This window comes from Prionailurus viverrinus, chromosome C2, assembly GCF_022837055.1.
Source record: "Prionailurus viverrinus isolate Anna chromosome C2, UM_Priviv_1.0, whole genome shotgun sequence".
NCBI lineage: Eukaryota > Metazoa > Chordata > Mammalia > Carnivora > Felidae > Prionailurus > Prionailurus viverrinus.
Genome location: NC_062569.1, coordinates 141,335,884 through 141,351,855, shown reverse-complemented (window position 1 = coordinate 141,351,855; position 15,972 = coordinate 141,335,884). Strand labels below are relative to the sequence as shown.

The 15,972-nt window shown below is 41.9% G+C and overlaps 1 protein-coding gene across 6 annotated transcripts in view; it reads left to right on the top strand.

Annotated features, from left to right (window-relative positions):
• APP (amyloid beta precursor protein) overlaps positions 1-15,972 on the top strand; it is a 276,131-nt gene that overhangs the window by 53,447 nt on the left and 206,712 nt on the right. For all 6 annotated transcript variants that reach the window (XM_047876433.1, XM_047876432.1, XM_047876431.1 and 3 more), the window contains exon 2: positions 9,305-9,472. In XM_047876433.1, the coding sequence (XP_047732389.1) occupies positions 9,305-9,472 (168 nt within the window). The remainder of the gene's footprint in view (positions 1-9,304; positions 9,473-15,972) is intronic.

The window sequence follows — 15,972 nt, the reverse complement described above, 5'->3', positions numbered from 1 at the left end:
TAACAGTTGGAATCTTGGGGATTCTGGGCCCCTGCTTTGTAGATTCAGTTGGCTGCTTCCGACTTAAGGAAAGAACAAATTTAGGAGGAAGTTTTCATTTGCATTTCAAGGGAGATTCCAAACATTACGCTAGGTTCTAGTAATTTAAATTTAAGAAATGCAGATTAAACACTTACACTGTGGATTTGCTCCCCCCTTTTATGTCCTCGAAGAATAATATTGTAAAAAGCCGGTAACAAAGAACCACAAAATATTACTGCCATCGTGGGAAAAAGTTGTTTGAAAATAATATTCAAGATTTAAAAATAAAAAAGGCTTTGAGAACTAGTAGAAGGGATGCCAGCTGGCTTAGTATGAAGAAAAGCAAGCATAGGCTGTAGAGTAACAGACTTGATTAGACTCCGAGGCAGGTTTTGAGCTTTTCTGATTATTTAAGCAGATGTGAAAGGGACTATCTCGGTTTTTCTCAGTCAAATGAGATCATGAAAGGAAAGGCCTAAGTAGATGCTTTGATTTTTGCCCCTTCCCCTTTTCCTATCTCCCGGTTCACAAGGTCAAGGCTGATAAGACAGCAATGCTGAGTGAAAATAGTATAAAGATGTGATAACTGTGTGTTTTTTGTTGGGCGACTATATAAAACATAGCAGTGAAACTTACAAGGAAAGACTGAATTAAAGGGATAAACGATTTCTACATCAAAATGACCTTAAAAAGAATTTTTGAGGGGCACCTGGGTGGCTCAGTCAGTTAAGGTTCCGACTTCAGCTCAGGTCATGATGTCACAGTCCGTGGGTTTAAGCCCCGCGTTGGGCTCTGTGCTGACAGCTCAGAGCCTGGAGCCTGCTGCAGATTCTGTGTCTCCCTCTCTCCCTGCCCCTCCCCTGCTCATGCTCTGTCTCTCTGTGTCTCAAAAATAAATAAAAACATTTTTAAAAAATTAAAAAAAATTTTTTTGACTATTACCAATGTAAGTACATTAGACAAATATAGGGCATAGTATATATGATCTATATGGTATATGTAAGCATGCAGTCTAAATATACTACATATCAAATATAAAACATTTACTGGGGCGCCTGGGTGGTGCAGTCGGTTAAGCGTCCAACTTCAGCCAGGTCACGATCTCGCAGTCCTTGAGTTCGAGCCCTGCGTCAGGCTCTGGGCTGATGGCTCGGAGCCTGGAGCCTGGAGCCTGTTTCCGATTCTGTGTCTCCCTCTCTCTCTGCCCCTCCCCCGTTCATGCTCTGTTTCTCTCTGTCCCAAAAATAAATAAAAAACATTGAAAAAAAAAATTAAAAGAAAAAGCATTTACTGTTTAGGACTAAATGGGCATTAATTAGATAGTTATGTTTTAGGCATATAGTTTGATTGCCATCTATGAAGCGCTACTTTTTTTTTAATTCCAGTATTGTAGCTGTTCTAGACAATGGACATCACTCTTTCTTGGGCCTGCCTAAAATTCATGCTTTAAATGTTGATAATTTAATTTCGTGGGTACTGAATAACAAAGGTTTCTGTTGAGAGAGCTCCTAATACTGGCCACAAGCAGCAAGAATTATTTACTGGACTTGCTATGAAATGGAAGGGGCTTGGGGCCTGGTTTAGAATATCCGTCTTTTGGGCAGAGAGAAAAGCTTGATATTGTCAAATGACAAAACTAAAACATTTTAGGTTATGAGTTTGATGTCCTTCAAAAGAAAAGAGCCCATGAATTGGGGGAGCATTGTGTTCCCAGGGATTTGGGGAAAGAAAGAGTTTTAAAGAGCTTTAGAAGAGGCAATCCGGAAACAGGCATAATTGGCCGAAGTGGGAAATTTCCTTATAAAGCTAGCAGGTCCTCTTTTCGAAGGTGAAGTAAACTAGCTAAAGCTTAGTTGGCACATTGTGAATGCTGTACGTTAAAATTCCCGGACAGGTGTTTTCCCTTAAGTGCCGGCTGATTTAGGTTTAGATTTGTGCTGTGGGCCCCAGCCACTGGGGTGGTCTCCATTGTGTGGGTCCCTATATGAGAACTAACTTTATCCATATCAACAGAGACGATGTACTCATCAAAGAGGGATAACTTGTCATTTGAAGCCAGGTCAACAGTGTTCCAAAAAGAATGTCAGATTTTGGGGTGCCTGGGTGGCTCCGTCTTTTAAGCGTCTGACTCTTGATCTCGGCTCAGGTCTTACATCAGGGTCATGAGTTTAAGCCCTGTGTTGGACTCTGAGCTGGGCATGAAGCCTACTTAAAAAAAAAAAAAAAAAAAAGTCAAATTTCAAGGAGTGAAATCTGCAGATTAGTTCTCAGAAAGAATCTTTTCTGTCTTGTGGCAAATCATTGTTAGCCTGAAACTGGAGATCTGAAATAATTGTGCAGCAGACGGTGGGTGTAATGAATTCGTCTACTCTCCACACAGGTAGATCAAAACTGTGTACAGTTTCTATAATCACATTTCGTTTTTCTGTATGCGTTGACTGGCCTCTCCGTTCTTTCCTTCGGCAAATACATGCACCCACACACAGGGGGCAAAAGCTAGGAAAATTTCAATTTTCAGTTTTAATTTGAGAATCATCCTAGTCATGTAAACAAAACCTTGATGGAGTAGGCCCAACCCCCACCCTTTGGTCTTCGTGACACTGTGGCCTTAGATGAATCCTTATCAGAGCCTTTTCCTTCTCTTTAGAATTGGAATGGGTGATTTTACAGATTCTTCAGTTCTAGGAATCTTAATTTCAATGTCCCGTTGCCCTCTTTCAGACACAAAATGGGCAATTGCGGATGTTATGGTTCTGCTTATGATTTTGGGGGGGGGGCATTTCAAGGGAATAGTCTTTTCCTTTGGAGAATGCGAATTTGTTTATGTTAAGTGTAAACGCACTGCATTTCCCTTGAAAGGGGTTCACTCTCACATCCCCTCCATTGTGATTCCAGGGAACAGTTATAATTACATTGAACATGGAAAAATCTGAATGTTTTAAAGGTAAACTTAAAGTAATTTTGTGGGGTGTAATTGAGTTATGCCCAGGTTAAGGGAAAACTGTGTTTACGTGAGGAAACCTTGCATGTGAGAGAAATGGTGTCGCTGTGTGCTTTTAAAAAGATACTGTACAAGAATCCGGGGCCCCGGGGGAAATCGTGAACTGATTAAATAGGACGGTATGAGGCTGGCCATTCAGACCAGTGAGAAGTCCGTTTAAATGCAGAAACCAGATGGTTTTCATTAGCCACAACCCCTAAAATTACATAAATCCACGGATGCAACTAAGCTATGGATCCCTGCCCTCTCCTTGCCAAGCAGGACTTTTCAGCCAGCAAAACAGAGCGTTCCTTGTTCCCTTCCCCTTTCAGTCAGGACTGCGTGGGAGCATGTCTGCCAAGCCAGCTCTATAAGGAATTTTGATCTCCTTGATGATAATAAAGAGAGAGACTTTTTTGGGAAAGGGAACACCCGGTGTGAAAGACTGCAGGGGACCTTGTTGGAGAAGCTGGCTTTGCCCTTGCAATGTCCATCAGTTCTTGGTGTAGGTTTCCAGGTTCACCTCCACCGATGGGCTAAACTAGGTAAATATGTTTCTCTCTGTTTAATTTCCCTGTAAGCCCTTTTAAACCCCTTTTCTAGCTAACTTGCTTTGAAAGTCCATTTTCACTTCAGTATCCTATATATTAAGGCCCTACAGTATTTTTCTGGTAGCCAAGGATTGTTTTTAAAAGATTTACAGCATTTTTAGGTCGTTAGGTCTCTGTCGTTCAGACATTCTGTGACAGGCTGTTGCTTTTGCGGCAGCGTGTGGATGCACCTTTGTTTTAGCCAGTTATTTTGTTCATTGTCACTGAACACTGTTTTCCCATGGGAAAGCGTCTCTGGTCTTATGATGTCAGTGGAAAGTCATTCCATTTACAAGAATTATCTTCATTTTCAGTCTCTCAGAAATGCGTGCACCACGAATGGCCAATTATGCCAGGGTTCCAGTCTTGTAGGTGTTACCTTGGATTTCCACAAAGTAACCTTAAGTTACCTTAGTGTTCAAATGAAAACAAAATTAAAATATAATCATTATTTAAGTGGCTGTATTTCCCATCTACTAGAATTTTGTATTTCTTTTCTGTTTAAAGGAGTAAAGTTTTTTTTTTAATTAATTAATTGTTTATTTACTTTGAGAGAAGAGTGTGTGCACATGCAGGGGAGGGGCAGAGAGAGAGGGGGGAGGAGAGAGAGAGAACCCCAAGCAGGCTCTGCACATCAGTGCAGAGCCCGACATGTGGCTTGCACCCACAGACCTTGAGATCATGACTTGAGCCAAAACCAAGCGTTGGACACTTCACCGACTAAACCACCCAGGCACCCCAAAAGGAGGAATATTTATTTTTAGGATGACTTTGACAGAATATGCATTTTCACTGGCAGCAAATGACTTCCTCTAGGACCAGATGATTTCAGTTTTAAGACTGCCCATGTTAACAGGTCCTGAATTGGGCGTTGTGTATAATTTAATAAGCCACTTTTTAAGGCTTCATTCAGAAAAAGGGATTTGAGTAAAACTGTCAGGCCCTTAGATGATGGCTCAGTATTCTCTCCTGTGTGATCATCTTGGCTGGCGATGGTTTCCCTCTGGCTGGATGCCAGAGAGGGGACTGCTTTTGGCAGCCGGGCTTTGTTTCTTAAATCTATTATTTAATGCAGGTGAGGATCCTTATGGGTCATTCTTCTTTTAATTAACAGAGCCAGGAAAATGTTACTTAAAACATGGAATTCTTTGCAGGTGGGCTTCGATAAGAAGAGAAAAGCTTCTTGTTCTGTTTGCATTTCCCAGCTAATTGCTGTGATCCTGTACACAGCTGGTATTGCTTTGGGAGAGAATTTTTGCCCGAGAAACGTGTTTCTGTGAATTGAGTATTAATTTGTGAAGGGCCTCTTGTAATGTCAAATGTAACAGATGTATACATACCGCCAATTTTGTAATTTCTAGTATAATAATTTGCCCTAATTATTGAGGAATCAGTTTGAACTATTAAACAATGTCCACCGTCAGCAAATGGAGCATGTTAATGGTCATGACTCACCATAGTTATTTTTTAAAGTTAAGATTAGATCTCATCTGGGGGCATGTGGGTGGCTCAGTTAGTTAAGCATCCGACTTTGGCTCAGGTCACGATCTCGTGGTTTGTGAGTTCAAGCCCCACATTGGGCTCTCTGCTGTCAGTATAGAACCTTCTTCAGATCCTCTGTCTCCCTCTCTCTGCCCCTCCCCTGCTTGCTCTTTCTCTCTCTCAAAATAAATAAATGCATATTAAAAAAAAAAAAGATTAGATCTCATCTAATGGAAAATCCAAAAGGAACTGAAACACGTATCTTCTGGCCTTAACTGCCGTTGTTCAATGAAAGAGATCATAAGGCAATTAAAAATGTTTTCCAGTAATATGATAGAGCCATAATCCATTCATTTGAGATGTGAGAAAGATTACCACCATTTGGTAGTGGGCTTGTGCAAACACACGCCGATGGCCTCAAAACAACTATAAAGTCAGAAAGAGGGAAGGATGACGAAGTGCAGAATGGAAGAAATAAAAAAGAAGTCAAGGTAGGAACAAAGGAAACACATCTACTCAATGTGTTTGTCCCGTAGGATGACGTTGTCTCAGCCTGCCAGGGACTTTCCCAGTTTCAGCACTTAAAAGTCTTGCATCCTGGAAACCCCACAGTCCCAGGCCAACTGGGGTGGGTGGACACCGTGTTGTCAAGGCAAGGACTTGGCCTGATTTACCGCTTTGTTCCCAGAACTAGTTCAGTGCCTAGCACGTGTTGGGTCCTCATAAAGAAATGTTAATTGCTGTCCTTTACAACTGTTGTGGTTGCATTAGAGTCGCCTCTCTGCAGCGAGGGGTTCAAAGAGATCATGAAGACTTTTGTAAGGAAGGTAGGAGAGAAGCGACGCCCCCCTGTCTTTAGGAATGTCTTCTGCTATGGAATTGCAGGCTTGTGAGTTAGTAATGGGATAATCAAAGGGGTAAGGAGACCTCGGATCATTCCAACAGAGTCCGAGGGAAAAGACTCACAAGGAAGAATTCGTCAATGGCAAAGAAGTTGAAAAGCAACAGGTACTGAAGAAAAATCCTATCTGGTTTCTGCAGAGGTCCTATGCAACCTTTGAGAAGGCAATCTGAGTTGATGGGTGGAATGTAAAGCAGACAGCAGGGGGTCTACGGGGCAGGCGAGGAGGTGGTGTCAGTGAGTGTTGAAATCACCAGCTCATACAATTTGTTGGAAGAAATGGGAGGAAGATAGTTCTTCTAGAGAAGGGACAGGGAAATGACGGCCCATTGGCCGAATCTGGCGGACTGCCTGCTTTGTAAATGCAGTTTTGTTGTGAAACAGGCACACCCATTTGCGTGTTGTCCGAGGGTTGAGTCGTCACAGCACAGACTGGCTCACAAAACGTAAGATATTTACTATCTGGCCCCCAGCAGAAGAAATTTTATTCACCCTCTGCTCTGGAGGATAAGAGAATGGAGGAAGTTTTGTGGGGTTTTTTTTTTTTTTTTTTTGTCTGTTGTTTGCTTTTTTCAGTAGAGGAGATCAAAGGCTATTTGTGGATGCCTCGTGGGGCTGGAAAAGAAAGAGCTTGTTAGGTATCTGCTGCTGTGTAGCAGGTTACCCCAAACTTAATGATTTTAAAAAAAAACAAACAAAACAAACATTCAGTCTCTCAGTTTCTGTGGGTCAGGAATTTGGGAGTGTCTTCTGGGTGGTTCTGGCTCCAGGTTTCAGTCATGCCAGCCAGGACTGCAGTCATGAAGGCTTGATGTGGCTGTAGGCTGTTGACACGGAGGCCTTGGTTCCACATCTCATTACGTGGGCCCCTCCGTAGAGCTGCCTGAATGTCAGCACAACATGGCAGCTGACCTTCTCCCAACGCGAGGGATCCCAGAGAGCAAGAAAGACGCCGGGGTGCCTTTTTTGACCTTTCCTTGAAAGTCACATATTATTTTTTGCCATATTCTATTTGTTGCACAGACAGACTTCTACGCATTAGGGGATAGCACTGACAAGAGCTTGAACACCAGGAGGCAGGGATCCTTGGGGGCCTTGTTGGAGGCCGGCTGCCACAGGGAGAGAAAGTGGCCCTGAAGTGTTCTTGAGGAGAAGGTACAGAATGAAGGGCACTTTTACTGGCGAGGATGTAGAAGCCTGTAGTGAACAGATTGTGGAGAGTCTGAGGTACAGAGAAATTTTGAGCCAGCAAGGGGGAAATTCATTCAATAAAATAATTACCAACTGTGCTGGGGGATCAATAGTCTCTCTCTTCAGTTAGAGATAAGTTACCAAGATTCTGCTCAGACTGGAGATCTTGGGGACAAGGAATGAGTTGGAGCAGAGTAAAGTATCATGGGGAATCCAGTGGTGATTTCATTACTAGATTGTACATGCCCTGAAGGCGAGGCTTATATTTTACGTACGAATAAGTAAATTTTATATATTAAAAATATCTTTATAACCTTCATAGTCTCTAATACAGGGCCTTACCTATAGGTGCCTGATTATTGTTTGCCTTTCTTGCAGTGTCATTATCTTCCTCCTTACTTCAAAAAAATTGGCAAAATTTGTATTCTGATTTTTAGAATCAAGGTTTTGAACTTCCTCCTATGCCGTCAGGAAAGCTGTGAAACTTAACTTGGTGGAGCATTCTCCTTAGACTGCTTTTTGCATCTGTTGGAGAATGAGCCTCCCAGGTTCCGGCTTAGAAATTGTGGGAGGTGTGCAAGGGGCCCAGCTCTTCTTGTTGATGACCCGATGCCGTGGCCTCAGCTGCTGTTTTGTTCCATCTGGCAATGTCGAGGCCAAATTCTGTTTGGTATGCCTTACAGAGTACAATTAGACATGGAGAAAATGTTACCTGAAATATGATTCTAGAGATTCTGCCAGGAGCTCTTGCACTCAGGTCTGTGATGGGTCTCAGCTGGGTTCAGTGCAAGATTGTTTTTTTCTTTTTTAAACAACAGATCTTCTGCTGTGGTTGGACAAAATATATATGAAGATGACTAGAACGGACAGATGTTTGGTCTATTTTTACATTTCTGTGGGAAGAAATGTCAAGAAGCTATTTCTTAACTGAAATCTCTCAGTGCAATTTTAGTATTTTGTTTTTTATTCCCTCCTGTGAACAATTTTTAGAAATGATACGCTTTATTATAGAATCCTCCAGTCCTTGGCTGCATGAATGGCTTCTGGTGGCAGTTAACTCTTCTCGACACGGGTCTCACACGCTTCCTCAGCAGCTGGCTTTAACAAAGGAGGAATTACTTTGCTTAATGTGTCTTTTGATTCCCTGGTTTCAAATAACGCTTTTACTCCTGTGGATTTATTTATTTTTTTATCCCTTGCTGTTATCTCTCTTCTTGGAGTTTCAGAACGTCCATTTTCCCTTTTTAAAATATTTATATGAAAAAAAAATTTTTTAATGTTTATGTGAAGGTAATACCTGTGCACAGAAGGCTTTGGAAATACAGAAGGGCAACCTTTTCCTTTATTTTGGGCAAATGGTATATTGCCTCCAGTGGTAATGGCCAAGACCTACTAAGAGCTTACTACACAGCAGATACTCACTCTGACAAGACTCGGAGAGTTTGCATCCTTCCATAGCAAATCTGGGGAGATGAGACTCGAGCACCCTTAATCTATTCTTAAGACCTGAGAGAGTGATAACCAGAGAATCTTCTGGGGAAAACCATTGGAATGGCTGACATATTCAGTCACATTTGTGCATGGCAAATTCTACAGTAGTTTTTATGTTCAAACGATCGTAATGTCCACTTGCTAGCTAATAAGCACACAAAACCATGGCGTCTGCTCCAGGAGGCACTGTACAACCTCATTCTTAGACCTGGTCATCAGGCAGGGACTTGGCATTGTTCTTTGTGTGAGTCCGTTGGAGATAATTAGGAGAATATGGTTTCCTTCAGGGTGATTATATTTATTTCAGAAAAACACCTTATTTTATTTTCAGAACCTTTTCAAGAGGCACGGCAAAATCTGCTGTGGGGAATCGCATACACTTTTCAGTGAATACATTCTTCTCCGTCTTGTTAATTCCTGTGTTTCAGTGTGAAAAAAGCACTATATTGTAGGTGGCTGGAGATAAAGGTAACACACATTCTACTTCACTCAAAGGAACGTTGAAGGCAAGGCTAATCCCTGCTTGGAGGAATCTCCGAAAGCGAGAATAAACTATTTTTGGTACCGCTCTGTGCCATGTACCACCCTTCCCCAACCCCATCCGCGGAGCTGTGGATTTGGATAACTAACCTAAACTTCTTTTTTTAGGTGCCCACTGACGGCAATGCTGGCTTGCTTGCGGAACCCCAGGTTGCCATGTTCTGTGGCAAGCTGAACATGCACATGAACGTGCAGAATGGGAAGTGGGAGTCCGATCCATCGGGGACCAAAACGTGCATCGGCACCAAGGAAGACATCTTGCAGTATTGCCAAGAAGTAAGTCCCTTCTGAGAGCCAGCGATTCTTGTGGGGTCACACGCGTTAGGTGTTTTTTTTTTTTACTTTAACTTCTTAAATATTTATGTTTTGTCTCTTGTAGTAACGATCTTGGTTCCTAATGATCCACTTTACTATTTTTTTTTAAGTTTATTTATTTTGAGAGAAAGAGACTGAGAGAGCGAGTGGGGGAGGAGCAGAGAGAGAGAGGGAGACAGAGGATCCCAAGCAGGCTCCGTGTTGTCAGCACAAAGCCCAATGCGGGGCTCCAACACATGAACCCTGGGATCATGTCCTGAGCTAAAAACAAGAGTTGGGCGCTTAACCAACTGAGCCACCCAGACGCCCCTCACTATGCTAATATATTTACTTGCTTTGCCATATATAATATGTATAAATTTTTTAAAAAATTAGGATGTCAGGGGCGCCTGGGTGGCTCAGTCAGTTGGGTGTCCGACTTCGGCTCAGGTCATGATCTCCTGGTTTTTGAGTTCGAGCCCCACGTCGGGCTCTGTGCTGACAGCGCCGAGCCTTGAGCCTGCTTCTGATTCTGTGTCTCCCTCTCTCTCTGCCCCTCCCCCACTCGCTCCCTCTCTCTCTCCCAAAAATAAATAAACATTAAAAAAAATTTTTTTAATTATGCTATCATACTACAACCATCAATAAACCAACTGAGTAAAGTTTCAGATATCTTGGCACTCCATTTATCTTTAGAATGTATCTCATTATGACTTTACAGATTTACAGATAATGTTGTGGTTTTTTTTTTAAGTTTATTTATTTATTTATTTTTGAGAATGAAAGAGAGAGAGCTTGACGGAATGGCAGAGAGAGAGAGAGAGACAGAGAATCCCAAGCAGACTCCACACTGTCACCACAGAGCCCAATGTGGGGCTCCAACTCATGAACCATGAGATCATGACCTGAGCTGAAATCAAGAGCTGGTCACTTAACCAGCTGAGGCACCCAGGCGCCCCAAGATAATGTATTTAAAAGTTGGTAGAATTAATTTTCCCTATTTATGTTACCCGTTTGGTATATTTTACTTCTGTTTATCTTCAATTTTAGTTTTTCCCTCCTTATTAATTTTATGTCTTGAAAACATGAAACATTCACATTGCTAAAACTTAGAAACTCTTAAAAAGTTGCCCTTGTCCTCTGTTGATAAACATTTTCATTGTTCCTGATTTATCCTTATAACAAAGAAGGATATATGGTTTTCCTTCTTTTTCTTACAAAAAAGGTGCTTTCAGGAAGCATTCATAAAGATTTTCATCCTTTTTGTAATTTTTCTAGTTTACTTTCTATAATTGTATAGGGTATTCTTTCCTTATTAATTCAGTTTAAAATAACTGGAGTTTGGGGGTGCCTGGGTGGCTCAGTCAGTTAAACGTCCGACTTAAGCTCAGGTCATGATCCTGCAGTTCATGGGTTTGAGCCCTGCATTGGGTTCTGTGCTGACAGCCTAGAGCCTGGAGCCTGCTTCCGATTCTGTGTCTCACTCTCTCTCTGCCCCTCCCCTGCTCACAATCTGTCTCTCTCTCTCTCTCTCTCTCTGTCTCTCAAAAATAAATAAACATAAAAAAAATTAAAAAACTGGAGTCCAAGACATTTTATCCCACGCTTCCAGACAATTACCTATTCTAGGTTATGTGGCTGTTTGTGTTTTAAGAACATTTAAAGGAATTAGTCTTATGCCTCTTGGCAACATTTCCTTATCCTTCATAGAAACAACAGATAACCTGGCAACATTTTCTTTGTTGTATTCTTTTATGTACTAGAAAATTTCCTTTAGTCTTTTTGGATCCAAAATGAGTATTTAATGAAGTATGTGTACGTGTGTGTGTGTATTGTTAATAATATTTGTATTAAAATATGTAATTTTTGGGGCGCCTGGGTGGCGCAGTCGGTTAAGCGTCCGACTTCAGCCAGATCACGATCTCGCGGTCCATGAGTTCGAGCCCCGCGTCAGGCTCTGGGCTGATGGCTCAGAGCCTGGAGCCTGTTTCCGATTCTGTGTCTCCCTCTCTCTCTGCCCCTCCCCCGTTCATGCTCTGTCTCTCTCGGTCCCAAAAATAAATAAACGTTGAAAAAAAAATAAAAAAAAAAATATGTAATTTTTTACATACATACACAATTTTTTTGGTAGCACTCCAAGGAAGGACAGTCTCTAAATATTAACTCTTCTGTTTTGAGAAGCAAAACTGCATCCATATCATCACAATATATTACATATCAAGTCATTTGTATCTTGAAGAAGTATGAACCATGCTGTAAAAGGATAATTCTTCTAATTTAAGTAAAAGTCACTAATATTTAAGTCTATTATATTTCTTATTAGAAGCATTTATTAAGGGACACCTGGGTGGCTCAGTCGGCTCAGGTCTTGATTTCACGGTTCATGAGTTCAAGCCTGGCGTTGGGCTCTGTGCTGACAGCTCAGATTCTGGAGCTTGCTTCAGATTCTGTGTCTCCCTCTCTCTCTGCCCCTCCTCTGCTCTCTCTCTCTCTCTCTCTCCTTCTCTCAAAAATAAATAAATGTTAAAAAACTTTTTTTTAATTAAAAAAAAAAAGCATTTATTAGGGATTGATAAGAAATTAACTTTTGCCCGGATATGGCATTTCTAAAATATACATTTTGGAAAAATAATATTCATATTCTATGAAAGAGTTCCTCTTTGCATTTTAAAAAGTCATCCTCTTGCTTTATCACTCTGGCCCTACATCTAGATTCTGGGTTCCCTGCTGGAGCCTCTGTGCTGTTAAGTAAGTATGCTCTAGTTCAGTTTTGTAATGAGTTATGAGTTGGATAAGTTGGAACTCTGTGCATGCTTATAGGTTTTTCATATCATTTCACTTCTCTTGATACACATAGAGATTATGCATTCGGAATGTTAGATTAATTTTTTTTTTTTTTAAAGGCTAGAACTCAGACTCTGTTAATGATGTTGACCACATCATCTTTTTCGGTTGAATGGCTAATTGATGACGCGTCATAGTTTGCGTCTAAAGTTTTCCTCCGTTACTGCCACTTCTGAGTAATCACATGCTTTTGCATTTGTATGATGACCCTGTAAAAATTACTTTTCACGACCCTGAGAACAACCCTTACTCGCTCCCACACCACTTAACGATCCCACTAATGTCTAGCTTCACTTCTTGTCTTAGTCTGTTTTTTGTTCCAGGGCTAAGCCACAGGGTAGTTCTTCTGGGTCCCAGACCTCTGGGTCCCAGATTGTTGTGGCTATGGGACTGGAGAGTAAGTAAGCTTCTTGGTTGTTTCTCATTTGTCTCACAATTCTGGTATGATTTGCCTGTCTCACCTCACTACCCACAGAGGTCTTCTAAAATGATGTGCGCAGGCCAGAGACTTAAGGTGGTTTAAACAAACATTAGTCCATAGAAGTACGAAAGGGCCAGAACCTTTGACTTGTGAGCCTCTTAATGAATTGGTTTTTCTCCATAACTGCAGGAAGTCATTGGAAGTATTTATTTATTTTTAAAGAAGGGGAAGGATTGTAGATTTGCATTTCAAAAAGTCATGCTTTGTCACTCTGACCCTATATCTAGATTCTCAGTTCCCCACTAGATGCTGTTCAGTAAGGTAACCACTAGCCACATGTGGCCGTTGAGCATTGCCAGTGTGGCTAGTCCAAACTAATGTGTTCTGGAAGTGTAAGATAAATACTGTATTTTAAAGATTTACATGAAAAAAGAATATAAAATGCCACATTAATTTCATACCATTTCATATTGAAATATTTTGTATATACTGACTTAAACACCATGTGTATGTTTTTAAATTGTAAATGCTATGTTATTAAAATGAATTTTACCTGTTTGTTTTACTTTTTAATGTGGCTGCCAGGGAATTTAAAATTACATAGAAGTATATTTCCATTATATTTCCATTGAACTGTGTGGCCCTCCCCGCTGCCTCATGCCGCTAGTGAGTCTGGGCTTAAAGGGTCTCAAATCCCATCATCTGCAAGTGGGAGAGGGAAGCAGAGGTAAGGAGTCCCCCCCAGACCTTCCACCAGAACCTTACTGGTGATTGGGAATCAGGGAGGAAGGCTTGTTTGGGGGGCATTTTTAATACATCTTTCATTAGAAATATTTTATCGCAAGGGGATTATATGAATACCTTTTGAGAGTCCAATGGTCTCTCGCTCCCTCAAACATGTATTCTGGGCGCTTAAGGAGGTTGTGATACGTGGCACACATGACTTGTTCTTAAAGGGGGATCTAGAGTGGGGCGCCTGGGTGGCTCAGTCGGTTAAGCATCCGACTTTGGCTCAGGTCAGGATCTCACCTTTTGTGAGCTCAAGCCCCATGTCAGGCTTTGTGCTGACAGCTTGGAGCCTACAGCCTGCAGCCTGCTTCAGATTCTGTGTCTTCCTCTCTCTCTGCCCCTTTCCACTTGCGCTCTCTCTCTCTCTCTCTCTCAAAAATAAATAAACATTTAAATATTCTTTTAAAAGGGGGATCTAGGGAGAGAGGAGGGCTTGTGGAATACTTTTAGCAACTTAAAAACCGACAATGTTGATGATGCTAATACCAGCTAACTTTTACTGAGCATTAACAGGGTGCTAAGCTACCTTGGTAAGTGCTTGCTCTCATTTTACCCTTATGATGCCTCTGGGGAAGAATCTGGAGAAGAAGCTTGCTAAATTGCACCATTTAAGGAGAACATGTGAAAGAACGCCATCCATCCGTGGAGGAGGGGCAGTGGCCAGAGACCTAGGAACAGAACTGGGAGCTGTCATGTGCAGGAAGTCAGGCCAGGTTAATTTCTACATGAAGGAAATGATAAGTGCAAGTGTGATGTAGACCAAAAGGCTGAAGTACAAGTTTTGACAGTGCAGAAGCTTGGCTCTTGCAAAATGAACACACATCAAACATTTTATTCAGTTCATTAATGAATGAGGTGACCTGGAAGAAGCTAAAACTGGTTCAGATTGACCAGAAGAGATTTAAGTTCCTTTCCGCACAGAGTTCATGTGCAGGGCTACGAAGGGGACCCATCTGACTGGCATTGCATGGGACAGGAAACATTTGCACTGCTATCCGATGTCTACATCATCTACCCTTACAGAGCTGTAAAATAGCCCAGTCAGTTGCAGCCGCAAGTTACTCAGAAGATACACCCTGTAGAATCAGATCTTTTCCCCTCCCGCCCCTGGCTCTCAAAAACCACACCTGCATGTCACTGCTGAGACACCCAGTAATCTCTCTTGCCCATTTCTTTTTTTTTTTTTTTAGTTTTTTTTTTTAACGTTTATTTATTTTTGAGAGACAGAGACAGAGAGTGAGTGGGGGGGCGCGGGTGGCAGAGAGAGAGGGAGACACAAAATCCGAAGCAGGCTCCAGGCTCTGAGCTGTCAACCCACGAAACCGTGAGATCATGACCTGAACCGAAGTAGGACACTTAACCAACTGAGCCACCCAGGCACCTCTTCTCATGCCCATTTCCAAGTCACAGGTATTGTTTCGTAATAGAACAGTCTTGTAATTGGCATACAGGTCATTGTTGATCTTTATGATAACAATTTCAGTGGAAGAGCCTGGGACAGGTCAATTTGCAAGAAGTTACAGGAAGAATAACATGAATGGATGGTGAGGACATCTGTGAACTCTTTGAGGAAGGACCTAGAGGCAGAGAGCTTGAGGGCAATTCAAGGAAAAGAGAAAAGGCTTTGCTTTTTGTTGTGTCTTTGGTGTTTTCTTAAAGGGAATTAACTTAAAAGCCAAGAGAAGCCTAAGCTAAACTTAGGGGGGAGGGTAGATGTCCACTAAAAGAAAACTAGGCTCAGGTATCTATAGGAATCAAGTAGGGATGAGATCCAGGGGATAAGGCGGAGTCTTAGAAGGAAGAAAAGATGGGAAAATTGTAAGGGTGGGTTAATTAGGCAGTTTCTGTTGCCAGGTGACAGAAACCCACTAAACATTTTACACATGGAGAATATTTTCTGTCACAGATGGGAAGGATTTTGGGGTGTGGTTAGCTTACAGAATTTTTTTGAAAAGGCATCTAAAAAGTGGGTCCTTTGATATGGGCACTGAGATTCAGTGCTGCCTGCAATTTCTCTGTTGGGGGTCTCTCTTGTTTTCTGCTTATCCTTTCTTTGGTGTGTTCACTTTATTTTCTCCTACTAAGATGGGCTTCCTGTAGGAGGCCAGGGAAGATGGCAGCCAGTAGCCCAGGGAGTGTGTTGTCTTAGCTTGGTTTCCCAGCTTGGTTCTGCCATTATGCATTATAATTCCAAGGAGGATTTCTGGTTGGACCAAAAAAGCAGGGCCTACCTGTGTGTCAGTTACCGTATCTACAAGGACTCAGTGCTTGTAGACTGGGACTGGTCCACCTTGGCCTTGAAGGCATGTGGCCTGTTTGACATCCCAACCAGATGGAACGGGGAGAGGGGCTTTTGCCAGAAAAAGGGTGAAGAGTGAGTGGCATGGGGATGAAATAGAAGAATGGCCATAGTCCCAACATAACGGAC